Source organism: Coturnix japonica, chromosome 2 (assembly GCF_054131305.1).
Source record: "Coturnix japonica strain WE chromosome 2, WE-NBRP24, whole genome shotgun sequence".
Lineage (NCBI taxonomy): Eukaryota > Metazoa > Chordata > Aves > Galliformes > Phasianidae > Coturnix > Coturnix japonica.
Window position 1 is genome coordinate 77,457,032 of NC_140664.1, and position 17,545 is coordinate 77,474,576.

The following is a 17,545-nucleotide window of genomic DNA, read 5'->3' on the forward strand; positions in this document are numbered from 1 at the left end:
AGACAAAAGCAGACATCGTTTGTAAATTTCATATTTATTATAACAAAAATTATGACATGTTCATTTGTGCATTCGGCTTTAATATAACTCTTGGTTTGTAAATGTTCTACAGCAAATGAGCTCTATACAATCATGCTGGTTGTGGCAGCAATAAGGAACACAAATAAAACGTGTCTGTAAAAGGATAGAAAGAGACCAGAGCACAAAGTGGGTTTCTTTCAATGGCCTGTACCATCTAACTCTAGCTAACCTGTACGCAGTCGCTCGGTTCACTGTGCTCCACGACCACGGCCCAAAGAATTGCTTAAGAAAAAGGTCAGTTTTTCAGGTTGTGTCCTTAATGCCAAGGCTACAAAACATGTAAGCATCACTATACAACACTGAGCTATTTACAGTAATTTCCCAATCAACTGTTCTCTCAGAGAAAATTAGTGAATCTCAGTGACTTAAGTCACCTGAAAGAGTAAAGCAACTCCTAGGAGTTAGTCTCCATATTCTACAAATGTCTATCATTTTCAAGACCAAAAAAAGCCTTTTCTCTCAAAGAAATACAGTATTACAATATTACTTAAATCATTTAGCACTGGCTACTGCCCTGCTTTTCAAACAAAACAAACAAGCCATTTTAAAAAATATTACATCATCATCTGTTTCTCAGCAATATATTAAACCTTTTTATTATTTTTTTTGTTGTTGTTTTTACATTTGATATGTTAAGGGAAGATTAACTATCTTAAACTTTACTGGTAAAGCATCTCTAGAAGAAAGTCAATGAATATTAAACCTAACAAACTGAAAAGCTGCAGTTATCTGTAGTGGCAGGATAAAGAAAAGGAAGTGTATAAAGGAAATGTAGAAGGGAAACCCCTGCTGTCGCGTGCGCCCACTGGGTCCTGCACTCAAGTCTCCTTGCCTGTTCATTTCTGAGCAGTAGGATGGGTCATAGTGGCGTATCGTAGTAGTCTGCCAGGTGGTCCATCTGGTACTGCCGCTGCTGCTGCTGCTGTTGCTGCTGCTGCTGCTGTTGTTGTTCCTGGTGCTGTTTCATGATCTCTTTGACCTCTTCTTCCAGCTCTGGTGGGATGATGAACTGGTCATCTGGGTCCGGCTGTGCCGGAGCAGCAAAATATCCCCCTGTTTTTCTGAGCGGTGCGTCTGTTGCAACTTCAATCAAGTTATGGCTTCTCTCTTGGGGTGCCACAGAGCCATTGCCCCTTCGACGCCCTATTGTGCCTGTGGCAGAATATTCGGCTTTCTTGGGGAGGCCGGGCTCATCTTCGTTGGCACTGATGACAATACCTTCATCACTGGCTTCCACAGGCACTTGGAGAAGCTGCTTCTCCTTCGCTCGGCTGCAATGGATGTCCACCTCCACTTCCACACGGCTGCCGTTGGTGAACACCCCCTCTATTGGCTCCTCATCATCACTGTCAAGGCCGTTGTCGGAGAAGGCGCTGGAGAACGTGGCGCTGGAGAGCTGCCGCTGGAAGGAGTTGGACAGGCAGACAGGATGTAGCATGCAGCGCTGCTCCCCAGGATAGGCCGGGCTGCTCTCGTTCATGGCTACCTGTGGAGGTTCATCGGAAGCTGTGGACCCCACCTCGCTGCTCATTTCTGAGGTGGAGATCTCGCTGCTGATCTCTGAAGCCATGCCGCTGCTTGAAGATGGCATCCCAAGAGCATCCGCTGGCCTGTCCTTGATGACCACATTGACAGACTGGGGGAAAATGCCTGGGCTGGGCGGTGGGACCCCATTAAGTTCACAACAGCAGAAGCTGTCCTCCGTAACATTGAGCTGAACCACAACTGCACTGATACTGTCGTTGCAGCCGTAACTTTGGGCCAAAGTGCAAAGCTTTTTGGCAGCTGCCAGTGCATCAGGCACATTTCTGACTGCTTCCACTGCCTCATCCATCGAGAGGCTGTCCCACAGCCCCTTGCTCCCCAGAATGAAGAACTCATCTTGTGGAGTTAAGGTAATGGACTGGACGTGAGGACGCGGCACAACACTTGGGTGAAGGAACGTGTATCCCAAGATTCTCGTTGAATCTGTCACACCATTCACTTTGCCATCCTGAAATTAGAAAGGATAGAAAACTGGAAACAAGGCAGACAGATACACGGCTCTCCGATCTCCCTGCATTTTACCTGTGCCTGTTTTTGTAGTATCCCAATTACGGCCATTTACTGATGGGCAAATGTAAAAGTGACTTGCAAGGAAACAGAGCTGGGATGAGAACACAATGATGGCTGCTTTCTAACCTTACACTCAGCTTCCTACACCCCATTGGTTTGTCATCAGCACCACCTATGCAGACCAAGAAAGCAGAAGTCTGCAACAAAGACCCATCTATTTCGCTCCTGCAGCTGTGAGAGCCAACTGGACTAATGTTTTACCTGTGAGTCAGAACTGTCCTTCCTTCGCCCACAATATCTGACTTTATACAGGGCAAAGTCACACACAGCTCCATTTGATATAGGGGCAGGTCATTCAGTTATTACTCTTCTCTTGCAGGTGTAACAATTGTAGGTTTCATCTTGGCTCATCACTTCAGAAACAAAAGTTTGTTTCAAAAAGCTTCAAATGAAGGAAGTCAAATGCAGCAGAGAGCGAGTCTGCATTTTGCAGTCAGCTGCACCATAGTGAAATGTTTTACATGCTCTAATTACTTATTATGCTTCCACTGATACATAACAGTTCCAAAAAGAGGAAGAGTAATGTTTGAAGGGAAAGCACCAGCAAAAATGGGCATATTTGAGAAGTAAATCCCATTCCCATCCAAATCCCAGGTTAGGATCTGTGCTGCCAGAATGAGCATAGCGAGCACCTCAAACAGCAAGCCTGGTTACTTGGCAGCCTGTGGAGAGAGCTGTAGCTTGCTAATTGTGTGATTGAGATGAACAGCAGAGGTGAGGATTTACGCTCATTCGGTGCATATGATGACAGCAGCAGTTATTATACAGCAAGTAACCACAGAAAAATATACCAAGACTAAAAAAGGCTTCCCCTTTAAAACCTTGTCAGCTTGTTAACTTCCCTATTAAGGTTCTAACAGAAGTGATAAGCCATCAACGAAGCATGAAATCAATGAGTCATCTCAAGATTCAGCACAGAAATTTCCCTTTTCCTTTACAGAGCATGAGCGTGGCTTAGTGATGCACACTATGTTGGAGTGACTCCTTTCTAACTTGTCACGTTTGAGATTCCAGTCATCACCTCTTCTTGGCAAGACTAACAAGCACACGATTTTATTACACACACATACCTGCTCATGGGTGTACAGCCATGAGTTTTTTGCCCTTTCCTCCCCCACTGAGAGGATACAACATTTCTCTGTTCTTGTGCATATGTCACACAAGGCAACGCATAGCTGACAGTGGTGGCTTTAAGCTTGTAAGAAGGCAGCAAATAGCTTTCTCCCCTCTTACGGCCCTCCAACTGAGCAAAGGATAGGTTCTTCCTTTCAGGCAACTGTTGTCTACAAGAGCCACTTGTCAGAGGGCACCTCTGGGAACAGACAGCTCAGACAACAAAGCCAATCTGCCAGGAGTAAGGACTCTCCTGCAGTAAGGATGAAATAGTTGCAAGTACTCAGCTCTTATCTTTCTAGATTGAGGGGATCTTTATGACAGCACCAACACATTATTTGCTCTCATCATCTCAGAGGGAAGGTGTCAGCTCCCATTTTACCACAGCATGCTCACAATAATTCACTCTCGAAAGCTAACCAAAATCTAGCGTGGCAATTAGATGGAAAAACAGCTTAATTGCATGATATGAACCACCTTGAAAGGAGAACTGCTACTCTGGAACTCGTATTATTAATACCATCTCTTACAGGTTACAAATACAGATATGTAATTTCAAATACCACCATGCAAATATCCTCAAAGGAAGCTGCGACTAGTGGCAGTCTTCCTTTTACCCACACCAGAGTTCTCTAACCTCTGTGATAATGGCCTTATGCTGCTTAATCCTCTTCAGCTCTTCTTCACAACTCATCACATAACACCTGGACAAAGGCAGAGGTTTCCCATTCCGGCAGAGTACAGTTTGGCACTTCCCCACATTTGCTGAGGTTAACGTGAAGCATCCACCAGGGTCCATGGGATCATGTTTTATATGGCAAAGGACAGCAGAGCCTCCAAGCTTTTGTCCAGCTGTTCCAAGTTTCCTGGAATTTGAACAAAACACAGATTGTTCTTTAATTGAAAAGCAAGTGTTATGAGTACTACTGAGAAACAACTGCTATTCTGCAACCACGAGCACTCGGGACACTGACTATTGGATCACTGGGACAAAAACAAAAGTCTCCACTGAAGACCGTGACACTGTAGCAGTACTGCAGAGTCATCACGTACAGCACTCAAGCTGTGTGCTATTTCCAGCCTGATGCAGATACTCCAATCTTAGAATCAATTTTAGAAAAATCTCTGCACTCCAAAGAGCCGCACAGTCAGATCCCTTTCTCTGCATTTGAAAGAAGTCTACTTTAAAGGTCACGCAGAGGGAAACAAAGAGGGTTAGAGAAGTGCTGAGGGCTAATAAATCGAGTACAGGTAGAGCTCACAAAGAAAGTCGTGTTAAACAGAGTTTGGGCTCCTGAAGCTAAAGATTTTACTATGAAAAACTGTAATTTTAACTGTAGAGATCCTCGTTTTGAGCAGAAACAGAAATCAGAGGTTCATTGTTTTGTGATGCCTTCAGAATAATGCTTTCAAAGATTCAATGACCAAAAAAAAACCCAAAAACACAGTAGCTATTAATTGCACCATAAGAAGGCTCTCTTTTTAGTCTCTCTTTTTAGTTATCATGTTGGTTGCTAACATGTTAAATAGTTTAAATTAAGACAGGGAAGGTTTAGGTTGGATATTAGGAGGAAGTTTTTCACTCAGAGGGTGGTGATGCACTGGAACAGGTTGCCCAAGGAGGTTGTGGATGCCCCATCCCTGGAGGCATTCAAGGCCAGGCTGGATGTGGCTCTGGGCAGCCTGGTCTGGTGGTTGGTGACCCTGCACATAGCAGGGGGTTGAGACTAGATGACCTCTGGGGTTCTTTTCAACCCAGGCCAGTCCATGATTCTATGAAACAGGTTCTTTGAAATATTTGTTTACTGTTTTAGCAGGGGTCACAATAAAAACAAAACAGAAATGAGGACAAAGAAGTGTGGATAAAAGTAAAGTTTTCAGGATCCTGTCATTACAATGTAAGTTCATTTGAATACTAGTAATTTTACTTGTGTAAAATGAAATAGGACTGAAGGTCTATCCTTGCCAGTATGTTATTTATCAGGGCCTTCTCCTGCAGTAATTAAGAACTGGAAAGCTAATTACAGAGTTTACTAAAATCTACATTAAAGCTAAGCATAGCTGGCAACAACTTTTGATTCAAAATGCTGGGGAAACAATGCACAACTAAACTTGTACCCGGGCTTCAATATGCTTTTCTGTTTATTATTATTTTTTTAAGGCACTTCAGGAATGCTGCATAGTATCCGTAATAATCCTCAATGAATGGCTGCATGCAACTAGAATGAATGCTATTTCTGGTTCACCAAAGGAATGGTCAGCTTACTTTGACTCGAGCCCTGCCTCCCACAAATACGGCTCTTTTGCAGGAATGTACATTCCTGTGAAAGTCCACGAGTGGGAAACAAAGCCACCAGTAAATGCCTTCAGTACTCAATGTTTATATTGTTTTTGAAGGTTTTAATTAGATGGCAACATCCTCAGCTACCACCCTAACCATGGCAATTATGCGAGGCAGCATTTTTTCCTTTGTTTATAGGATTCAATACATCCTGCCACACCTATTTTCCAATATCAGAATTTGAATATTTTCCCTTCCAAAGCTGTAGTTACTGAATGACAAGAGATGCTACTTTCAACTCTACCCACTTCCTTCATTTGGGAGCTGGTCATTTGCTTTCTCCCTTGTTTCCCTGACCCCTTCATTGTCTTTGCTCAATTCCCTCCATACTCCTCCTCCACTCAGTGTCCCTCCAAGCACAATTTCTTGTTCTGTCAAGAAGAGCGTGCACACACACACAGGTCTCCAAATTGCCACACACAGCTGCTACTGCACTCACATCTATTGTGTCACAGTCTTTTCAGATGGGTCTTGAATAAGTAATATTCTTAGGTCAAAGGAATGAAAAGACAGTCTCTTTTTTTTTTTTTTTAGGGAGTTGAAAGTGCATGTTTTAATATTTGCATGGCTTTAAATAACCTGACTTGGTACAGAAAGAAACAGAAAGAATCAGCCCAAGCTCTGCAGGCAGTAAGGAAATTTAAAAGATGGTCGAGAAATTCATACCACTGTCTTGACTACAGCACATTTGGAGTCACAAGACAGAGATGAGAAGAACTGAGGTTGGACATCCTTTATGTTTGGCTGGGTGGGAAAGGCTTGAGGTTTTTTTCCTCACATCCCAAAGGAACAGAAGGCAATATCCAAAAAATCAGCAATGAAAGAGTATAAAGTTGCCAAAAACTACCTTTTTCTCCCCCCTTTCCTGTCTCCCTCCCACTTTTTGTAGCAAGTGAAGAGCAATTCAATCAACCTGAAAAGGAACAAACTGCCCAATGAGCATACACAAGGTAAAAAAACGCTTCAGATCCAAGACTCACCTCTGCATAACGATGAAAGTGTTGATCATATATTCCTCTTCATTTTTTGTTTTCTGTAGCTCTTCTGCCAAGATGTCACTCATGGTGCACTGCAACAGATATGGTACTTCCACATTGCGGTCACCGTCAAAAACACCATAAAGTGCCTCTCTGTTGTCACAGAAGTTATTGGCTGACAGGGCTGCCACACACAACCTAGTAAAGCAAAGCAGAAGAACAACAAGATTGCTATCCAGAACTGATTTCTCATCTTGTCATTCTGAGAAGAAGCAGCCCGGTCCAAGAGCCAGTTTTAACCAATTCCTTTCACAAGTTCCTCACAATTGCTTTCTTCTGTGGAGAAGAGGAAGGCCCATTCAACAGTGCTAAAATGGGGAGAGAAATGTATTGAAAATTCGAGCCAAGACCTAAAGATTCTTCTTCCTTTTTTGCATGTGGACAAATTGCCTACTTGTATAAAACAGGGGACAAGTCTTTGGGGGGGGGGGAGGAGGGAATACATCCCAAACATAATTAGCTGAAACTGCACTTGCCCCACTAAGAGCCATCTTTATGACTCAGCACGCTGCTGACCAAGCTGTGTGTTAAATTAGTAAACAGCAAGGAAAGGTTTGCTTGGCACCTGCTAGGGAAACCTAGGTAGCAAAAGATTTCTACAAAGGCATTTAAGGAACAATGAGATTCGTCACTTTGCCAGTGACACAGAGACTAGCAGACTCTTGGTGTGTTATTTGTCAAGTGCTGCCTCAGTCACAGAAGCTCCACATACTATGAATATTCAGTTTTGGCCATTTTAATTCTTCCATTAGTATCTCTGATTTGCTTGGTAAACATCCTTTAATTAAAGATAAAGAAGCTTTGCAAAGAGGAAAATGCTATTAAATGCGCTGATCTTTCGCAAGTACCAAAGGCTTGCATAGAGAAAATGTGTCGGTTACACTTGTATCTTAGCAACATTCCTGACAAAGAAGAAAGCTGGGAGCCAGGCAGGGGCCCAGTATACAAATATAGAGTCATGGCATGGCCTCTGCCTTTGTGAGGCCCAAAACATCCCCAAACTGAAATAGCGGATCTCTTTGTATCTGCATAGAAGCGCTCTGCTGCTAGGATGCTTGTATAATAAGAACAACGCCAGCTCTTACTTGTTCTTAACTCCTGACGCCTCCGTGTAACCGTGACTCCACACAGCCGGAGCTCCTGAAGCATCACCAGCTGAGGGCTGGTCAATCTTGAAACAACGGATATTGCTGTAAGAAGAAAGGAAAAGATGCACTGGATTCACAGGCTGACACGATTCAGCTTAAAATGTAAGAACCGCAGTTTTTTTCTTCCCAGTTCTCAGCAATACATTTAATAGAATAAAACAGAGCAGGACATCTAAAGCAGTTGCTCTTCTGTGTCTGTCTACAAAGAACAAAAAAGCAGTAAATAACGAAGCCTCTATAAGGGTGTCAGATGCACTGTTTGCTTACCCAGCTTTTCTTCTCCCTACCCTCACCCCTAAGCTATTTGTTTACAGCTCAACCCAGTGGGAACACAAGGCCAATTTGTCACCAACTTAATGGAAGCCAGTATAGGGAGTGATTTTTCAACTAAAGCCCTTTACACTCACGTTAAGAACAAGTTTGTATGACCTACATCATCCTCTAAATTAAAAGATAAGTCTTCAGAAGCAGCAACATGTAGTAACAGCCTGCTAGGAAAATGCCCACAAGTCAGAAATCAGCTCCATCACAGCACTGTCCTGACTTGCAAGAGCAGGTCTGCAGCCCAGGCTGTGAGCACAGACCTTCTGCCTTCCATAATTTTACAGCCCAGATTTTACCTGGGCTCTTGATCCTCTACCCTCCAATTTACTACCAACATAGCCTCTAGCCTGAAATTCAAATACCTCGCATAGCGCAATAAAGACTTGAAAAAGGACCATCCCTATCTGTTTATTCGCTTCTCTTCAGAGCCTGGCTTTGCAGGGGAGGAATGACCTGCCCTGTGCTCCCTTCGCTCTCTTCCAAAGGCAGGGAAAGCAAGCTCCCTGCATACAGCAGGAACTTCAAAGGCACCCAAACCTTTCATGAGCCAAATGAATCATAAAAGGACAAGCAGAAAGGTCTAACTGTTCACTGAGAGGATTCATTTTTCCCTATCCAAAGCCCCATCTGACCTGAGCACACAAGGAAGTCTTTTTCACGTTTCACAGCCTTCCTCAAATAACCCGAGGGTCTGTCACTTCCACTCTGATTTCTTTTAATGCAAATAGTCAGGACATACATCAGCTAGGGCCCACTAAAAGCAAATAAGCCACAAAAATCATGTTAGAGCTATCAGTGTTTTGAGCCCTTGGCTTTGCAGCCCTCTGTGTGACAAACATAAGGCAAACACCTCACCAACAGCATCAGAAAAGAAGTGTCTGATCCTGATCAAACTGGAAACCTGGATCTATTCTTAAGTAGCAGATATTCTACATCTGTCTGTACCTGCAAAATACTATGACATACAGCAGAAAATGCACTTTCTTCACAGGCTTCTAATGCAAGGCACTTATCCTGCAGGGCAGAGGAGCTTGGATCAGAACGGTTTTCCTGTTTCCTCTTGTAGCTGGGCTGACTGACCCTGGGGCAGGTCAAGGACCCAGGGCTGTATAAATGCTTTCCAGCAGTGATAAAAAAAAGAGAAAAAGCTACCTCAATGCATTGCCTTCATCTTCCTCACTGGTGTAATTACAACTAGACCATGTGCTCGTAAAGGAACGGTACCCAGCAGCATATCCTACACAGGGAGATGAGCTAAGGCCTACATACAGTATGCTTTACTTTCCCCATATTCATAATGTTATAACTGAGCCAGAACTCTTTCCTAAACATCACAGTAACAACATTTATTTATTCTTTTTACCCCTCCCCTTTTCATTATAATTGCGACTGAAATCCTTATGTCCTGTAAGTCACTTGGCAACATCCTCCTAAGTGTGCAAGCTTCCTTTAAGATCTCCATACACGGGGAAAAAAAAAAAGCAAGCACACATGACAGGACTCCTCTTATCAGAAGCAAGAATACATATTAACCTACTGCCTGTTTGATTCCTGCTGGGGCACAGATGGAGAACTGCCTTCCACATGCAGAAGAAAGATATAAAAAGCACCAAAAGCACAAGTGTTTGTATGCCTGCCACAAAAAGTAAGAGCAAGGAGCATCTCCTCTCTCACGTTCAGTTCTGGCAGTGCACTGTACATCTATACAGACATCCGCTATATCCCAAAGGAGACCTGAAACACCTGACCTCAACTGAAGGTTATTTACTCACACAAGAATAGCTCTGAAGTTGTAAGAAAAACAATGTATTAAATAATGAAATATATACATGTATGCATAAGAAAAGTTTCTATGAATTAAAGACAGTGCAATATGGCAGTGAAAATATGATGTGGCACTGGGTGATGCTAATCTTCTACTGCCCAGGTCTTAGTTTTGTATAACTCTGCTATAGGGCATGAAGCCTGATTAATAAATAGGCAAGAGATGAGCTTGCCTCTGTTGACGGTTGGACATACATAAGAGTCTGTAAGTTCAGGTACCATTAAGGATGCTCTGGTAGCACACACACACTTCTCTACAAATCACAGCAACATTCCATTTCTGGCATACAATGAGCAGCCCTTTAAGAGAAAAAGACATCGCTTCTAGCCTTATTTCCTCCCTCCTGTGTCTGCTGCAGAATACGGATTCTTGCCTTTTATCTATAAAAACTTATTATAATGGGACTTAATACTTCAGTGCTTGATCTTAAGCATTTAAAAGCAAACTACACAAAGCAGCACTCAACCCTCAGAAGGTTATCAGCCATTCTTAGTATCATTCAGTATTTAGGGATCAAAGAGACTCAGAATTAAACAGAGCTGGTGCAGCTCCCTCCAGGACATTAGAAAGGCTCAAAGCAGCACCACTGTCCAGAGATTTTCTGTTCTAGTGCAACAGTCCTACCACATGCTGCAGGAGGCAGCACAAGGCACTTGGTGCATTTCAGTTACAAATGGCGCTTGAGTCACAGAGCAGGAAACAAACGGACAGGAAGTAAACAGAGCATCCCAGAGAGGGATATGATGGATTACAAGAAATGTTTTGTGAGGGGGTAACAGGAAGCACAGTGGCAAACAGATGAAGAAAAAAACATAATAATAAGCAGCTATCAGCATCTCAGTGGTGGAATCTAACATCAGAAGTAACATGGACATCAAACTAGTTTCTTCTTCTGCACCCTCTCCACTCTGTAAGTCAACTTACTTCAGCAGCTCAAGGGTTTTGTGATCCAAGGCCAATCTAGGGTTTCCAGTCAGGTCCAGCTCTTGCAGTTTTGGAGGCAAGTTTTCAGGCAATGTAATTTCACTCAGTTCATTGCAGCTTAGATCCACACACTGCAAAAGGAAAGCAATCAAATAAGAATCCAGCTGGCATTAAGATCAGTTTGTGATCAAATGCAGTAATGTATGTTGTGTGAATAAGAGAGACCGCAGTCGAGACCTAAGATGATTCATTTAAGTGATTCTTCATATGGCATCTACAAAGTCTTCTTCCCAGATGCCTGGGACACCCAGAAACATGTTTGCTCCATTTCAGTTTCTGACCAGGTGTAACCTTATTGCAAAACTAGTAAAGTTTGTCTCTGCTCTTTTCAGGGGCAAATATGATCACCGTATTTTTATTAACAGATGAGTATTAAAGAAAAAAATGTTACTGATGAAAATGGTTTGTAATAGAAAATATTATAATAGAAAAAGATAGCAGACAAATGAGGTTAGGAATTCTAAGGTGCTGTCACAGCAATCTCTCCTCTGAAGTCCACTTATTCAGCACAGGTACAAGCATACTCTGAAGCTGATATCTACTGAAGGATTTGGAAAATAAGAAGTTACAAATACATGGAGTAGGGCTGAGCAGAGGAAAAATAACAAAATACCAGAGCAGTTTTAAGTGTGGCTTTAACTTAGAAGGATTCATGCTTAAATATGAAGTTATTTTAATAAGTAGAAAAAGATTAAAACTCAAGTATTTATGGCCTCAAGTTGCGCCAAGGTAAGTTTAGGTTGGATGTTAGGAAACACTTCTTTGCAGAAAGAGTAGTTAAGCACTGGAATAGGCTCCCCAGGGAGGTGGTTGAGTCACCCTCCCTGGATGTGTTTAAGAGCCATTTGGATGTGGTGCTCAAGGATATGATTTAGCAGAGGGTTGTTAGAGTTAGGGTACTATGGTCAGGCTGCGGTTGGACTTGATGATCTTCAAGGTCTTTTCCAACCTGAGTAATTCCATGATTTCAGAAAAAAAATGATTGAAAACCAGCAGAGAATTACGCTGGCTATGCACCAGCTAAGTACAAGCCAGGTAGAACAAGTGCCCTAGAATGACAAAATCCCAAACCAAACTGTGTTGAAGTTGCATATATGTATGGAAAGTCAGTACACAAAAACCTGAATAAAACCAGCTCTTCAAACCTCTATACAGCAGGCATAGCAAGCAAAAACAGCCAAAATTTTATTAGAGGACAGAAGAGGCTGATATTTAACCAAGAATACTATCCACGTATTTCAGAATGATAATTTCCTATTTTCAGCCTGGAAAAAGAAAACAGACCTTAAAACCTCTGGTAAAACTGTGGGCTGAATAGTTGGAGGTAGGCTGCAGGGAGAATTTTCTTAGCTGCACACTTTGACTGACATGTAATTTCCAATCATAAAAGCATGAAAACAAAAGTCTCTTAGGTAAATTCAAAGATACCAGGCCCTAAGCTGAACAAAAAAAGCATAAGATAACCCAGTAAAATTTGGAAGAGAAAGATCTCCAAATGCTGTTAAATATATGCAACACACATAATGACCCAAATCTCAAATCCTGAGGTTGTCTGATATGGACGACTAATCATGTAGGAAGAACAAACTGCTGACATTATCTAAACTTGATATGGAAATCAGAATTTAAAATCCATCATACAAACTAAATAGCAGACAGCTTAGGAGAAGAGTTATGCAGATGAGCTTTTTTGTTTGTCTTTTTTATTTCTTCGCTGCTCCTTGCTGCTTCCAGAGTGCCAATAATTACCTCTCAGAATAACAAAGCTGCCAGCAGGCCTTGCTGTGCTCAACACCATCAGAAATCTGATGGAAATGAAAGTATGAAAGTGGAATAAGGAGTACAAAATGAGCAAAATCATTGCATTGTTCTCAGTACATGCCCAATACACTAAGGGTAGTAACAGTCTGCTGGATATCCCTTGGTCCCCATGCAGTGATGAACAGTTTATCCATCAAGTCAGGATTTCTCTGATTTGATTTGTATTGTTCAAAGAACAAGTTAGCAGGGACTTTCTAATAGCTACATTAAATGTAGTCCTTATTCTACTTTGTGGGCAAGTAGCAAATCCCATTTCCTAATTGATTCTAATTGATTCTAATTTCTTTCTCATTTTGCCCCATCCATGGAGCATCAGAAGAACAAGAGCAACTGTGTGCAGGACACCATGCTAGGGTGGGTCAGGTGGTGCACAGTGTTTAATATTCAGCATTTGCTCAGTTGCACAGGTGTAAATGCAGTGCACCTCGTCCATGGCTGACAGGGGCTTGAGTTATCTCCACTTGTGACCGATGGTGGGCACATGAGAACTCATCTCAACTCTAAAAAGGTACCATGCAAGGTATCTCAGAGACATCCACAGAGCTTTTTGAGGCAGAGGACAACACAAAACTTCTGTATCCTTAATTTGAGCAAGTAAGATCAGCTTAGAGACAGCTGTCTCACTAAATGACCTCATATTTGGAAATCCTGGAGTTACCTTAAGTGCAAAAGCATGACCTTCTGTAATTAGCTTTCCCTCTGGAACAATTTCAAACAAAACAGTAACTGCACTACTAGCTGTTCTAGTAGCACTGACTCAAAAAATGTAATGTCAGCCTCTCAAGCTAATTAAGTACAAAAGCAGAGCAGCCATTACCTCAGGTAACATTTTCCCAAGAAATCATGGGTGCTTGAATGCCACCTCAATTGAGATTAACCATTATGTATGACAATCACAGTCATAACATGAAACTATACAACTCTGTGCTTTACTACAAGCAGGCTTCTTTCAGCAAACTACAAAACCTGTACTCAAATTTTAACTTCTTAACTTGCTTTGGAACATTACAAATGCCCTCCAACATCAAAGAATGAGCTCCAGTTTAGCCTAATAATATATTCAGCCAGAAATCAAAAGCTCAAGCTCCAGCCCTGACCCAGAAAAATCACCAAGAGGCAACAAGATACCCTCTGCCTACAAGCACAGCTATCTGGCAACAACAGAAGCTCATTTCAACTACGTCAAAACCAGACTTAGGTACTGACTAAGGCACAAAAGTGAAGTCCCACAGCACTGCACCCTCTCAGATGAAGGCAGTCCCACACTATTCCTGCAGTCTCAGAACTGTCAATGAAATCCATGCCTCTTTCTTTCACTGAAGTAACTGTAGGGAACGGTCAGAAAGAAAAAACACTAGGTCTTCATGAACGCTTTCCTACTCAGCTACAAAACCTGATAGAACACCAATGCCTTTATAAAATACTCATTCCCCAAAACGCAGGAACAGAAAGGAAGTTGTTGGTTATTCCTGATCAACGTGTTTACATTATCCTCCTTTCTTTTTCCATGGTTAAAAACGCCCTCACACTTTTAAAGAAATATTTACCATGCAGAGCCTTACTCTCCCACCCCAACTCTTCCTCTGAGAAGAAAAGTTTTACTTCTAATTGATTCTAAATGGCCTGCAGTTTCCTCTGACCATTGTTCCAAAGAGGGAGGAGTATTCAGAAACCCACATTTGTTTGAGATTTCCTGGCTAAAACCACAAAGCTCATCTTTTTGTGTACTCACTGTCCAACCATTCCTCCCGCTTCCCTGCACGACCCCAGACGCTGAAGGACACCGAGGAGTCTGAGAACTCAGCCTTTAGATTCTGCAGACTGTATGAAGGACACAGAAGTTGTTCTGATCTTGTGAATAGTTAACCAGCTTTCAAAGCCAGGGAACAACTTTTCAGTCATACCAGAAGCTTGGTGCACTGCAAGTTAATCTCTCAACTCCAAGCAATGGAAATAACATGCACCCCAAAATACTCTACAATGTGGCCAAGGGAGAAACAGAAACTTAATTCACAAAAGCTACACAGTAGTGTTCTTCAGCACAGTCGAGCAAAGAACGTGTCAGGAAAAGTTTGGTAATATGCACAAGAGATGGATTAAGCATTCTTCCAGTTTTACAAAATGACTGCAATTGTGAAAACAGAAGTAGCTTGCCTAACTACCCAAATCTGGTGCTCGTGGAATTTCTCTTTGTCCCCCAGGCCTATCCTATTTTGCAGCTTCAGCATTTTTTAAAACACACACTCTAAACAACGTCCCTTCCTAAAGAATTAGCAATTGCCAAAGCAGCAAGAGTTAGTTATGCATATTATGTGTGTTAATTATGTATAGCTCTTGTGACATGTTTAAGTCATATTGCAACAGGCTGTCACAGGAAGACAACTAACACTTAATTGGCAAAGAAGATGGGATGTGGTAAAGATGAGTGTAAAACCAGATTTTGAGGCACTTCCTCCTTTCCTCTCAGAGGCAGGATGGGGGCGAATATTTTAAATAGTAACCCAGACAAGAAAGCAGCTGTCAGATCTCCTCCACTGAGAATATATTATCCTGCAGCAGCGAGAGACCAAAGGGGAGAACAGAATATGGTCAAGGGTGCATTACTACTGTATACTTCACAGCACATTCACGCCTTACCTTTATTTCAGCAAGCTGCATGACTTCTGGGAAGACTTCAATGCAGTTGGAGTGAGCAATTACAGTATGCATGCGTCTACAGTTCATGATGGTTGTTGGAATGGCTTTCAGCTTATTACCACTAATATCAATTTCCTCCAACTCTTCCAGCTTGGCCATTTTGCTATGAGAATGAGAGTTTTGAGATTTTTTTCTGTTACTACCGATGCATATTTTGTTCTGAAGTGGTGGTAAAAGCAATGGTTTTCACTATTTCAGTCCAGCAGTGCCTGTTGCCTCTCCTCCCATCAGATTCTAACAGTCATGGAATTAAACCTGTGCTTCTATCAATTTTCATTACGCTACTTTTGAAACAGCTTATTTTGCTTACGATCGCTCTATTCATCAGTTCACTTCCACTCTTCTTCCTCCTTTCCTCCAGCTCCAGCTTGTCACTTCACCCCAACTTCCCCCCCCCACATTTCCTGGCACCCTGCTCAGCTCCACCCACTTATTCATCTCCCTCCTGCCACTGAAGCCCGGTTGCTCAAAACCCCACATCAAGGACAGCAATGTCTCTTCCTTTATTTATTGGCATCTCCTTTCCAAGGTTGTACCCCATCAGCTTTACAGCGCATCTTACACTTGAAAGACTTCTGATTAAAATAGTGAACTGAGAGTACAGCAGTTTATCTAAATTGCTGCCAAGGGAGAATCTCCTTCAGGAGCACAAGGATTTTCTCCCAGTGTGGAAGGACATTCCCAGTGCCAAAGGACATTTCCAGACTGTTACGCTTACAAGTCTTCTGTGAACAGAATCCCACCAGCTGTAAGCAAAGCGACCAAGCTGGGGAAAACAGAAGGCCTCCTTGCCTGACTTTAAAAGCATACTGCCGTCATGCTGAAAAATACTCCAGGTGCAATCAAAACACGCTAACACTGTGTAATGCAAATGGGTAGCAATGTGCAACAGGGCACAGCAGATGAATCTACCCACTGCAATGTCACCACATCTGAAATACAACCTATCCCACCAGATCACTGTGAACCTTAGTTTTGCTATGAATATGTTTCATGTTGTCCACCAGTGGGCCAGGGCAGTAAAACCAGTTACTCACCTTGCAGGGAAGCTCTGTAGGCGATTATAGGCCATATGCAAGATTTTCAGGTGTGGATGGCCTGTTAGCAAGGGTACACATTTATCCGTGAGGTTGTTATTGGTCAAATACAATTCCTGTAAGATGCTATGGGTCTCCTCAGAAAGAGTGGCTGGGGGAAGCATTTCCAGTTTGTTGGCGGAGGCATTAAGAAATCTCAGGCTGCAAAGAAAAGTTGTGAAAGGGATTTCAGTTTTGTGTAGAAGTATGAACAAAAATTACATTTGTAAGTTAAGATAATTACAAAACAAAGGCCAAAAGCACAAGTTTTCTTGATAGAAAGATGTGAAGTCTAGTCTTTAACCGATAATACTTCTGATTCCATTTTTAAAGGCGCCCATTTATATGAACAAAGCATCAGCAAAATGACTGTGTCAAATTGCCTCTATCCCTTTAAAACCACAATACTGTTAACACTGCTACAGATGTACCCTCAGGTAGGAACAAACCACATCATTTCCATATCTGTTCCACATAAAAATGAATTCCAAATTCATCATTAATGAACCATGACAGTATAGCTACCCTTCAAGTGACTAAGAAGTCATTGGTAAAGAAGTCAACTAGCTTCTCAGAATTTTAAATACTAGCTAGGGATTGTTATTTATGTTTTGCTTTATTAAACCTGCAGGCCTGAAGTGACTACAAAATATGACAAAGGGTCTTCTTTGAATATTTAGACAAGTGAGATCCAACACTAATCACAAAAAAATCCCAAAGAGTAATTTATCTTAAGTGTTTTAGAGAGAAACAGAGCCAGTGTTCAATTACACTAAAAAGTAAGATGCTTGCTGATCTGTGCAGCAAGCAAGCCAGATCTGTATGTAGTTCTGGAGCACCCTTCCCCTAGCAGAAATCCTTGTCAGTGTTTTCTGAATTCCATGACAAGCAGCAAGGACTGAACAAATAGGGAAAGGAAGTTACTCTTTCCCTCTCACAGGACATTTCCCAGGGTGGGAACAAGGTCTGCTGAAGAATAAGTA

At 42.1% G+C, this 17,545-nt stretch overlaps 1 protein-coding gene across 1 annotated transcript in view; it reads right to left on the bottom strand.

The window, feature by feature from the left end:
• Positions 1-15: 15 nt before the first annotated feature.
• The window catches only part of PHLPP1 (PH domain and leucine rich repeat protein phosphatase 1), a 124,356-nt gene continuing 106,826 nt past the window's right edge, over positions 16-17,545 (bottom strand). The window contains exons 11-17 of the mRNA XM_015854511.3: positions 16,524-16,724; positions 15,427-15,589; positions 10,909-11,039; positions 7,773-7,877; positions 6,631-6,825; positions 3,947-4,175; positions 16-2,074 (exon numbers count right to left, since the gene is read on the bottom strand). Of these exons, the coding sequence (XP_015709997.3) occupies positions 941-2,074; positions 3,947-4,175; positions 6,631-6,825; positions 7,773-7,877; positions 10,909-11,039; positions 15,427-15,589; positions 16,524-16,724 (2,158 nt within the window). The 3' untranslated portion in view covers positions 16-940. The remainder of the gene's footprint in view (positions 2,075-3,946; positions 4,176-6,630; positions 6,826-7,772; positions 7,878-10,908; positions 11,040-15,426; positions 15,590-16,523; positions 16,725-17,545) is intronic.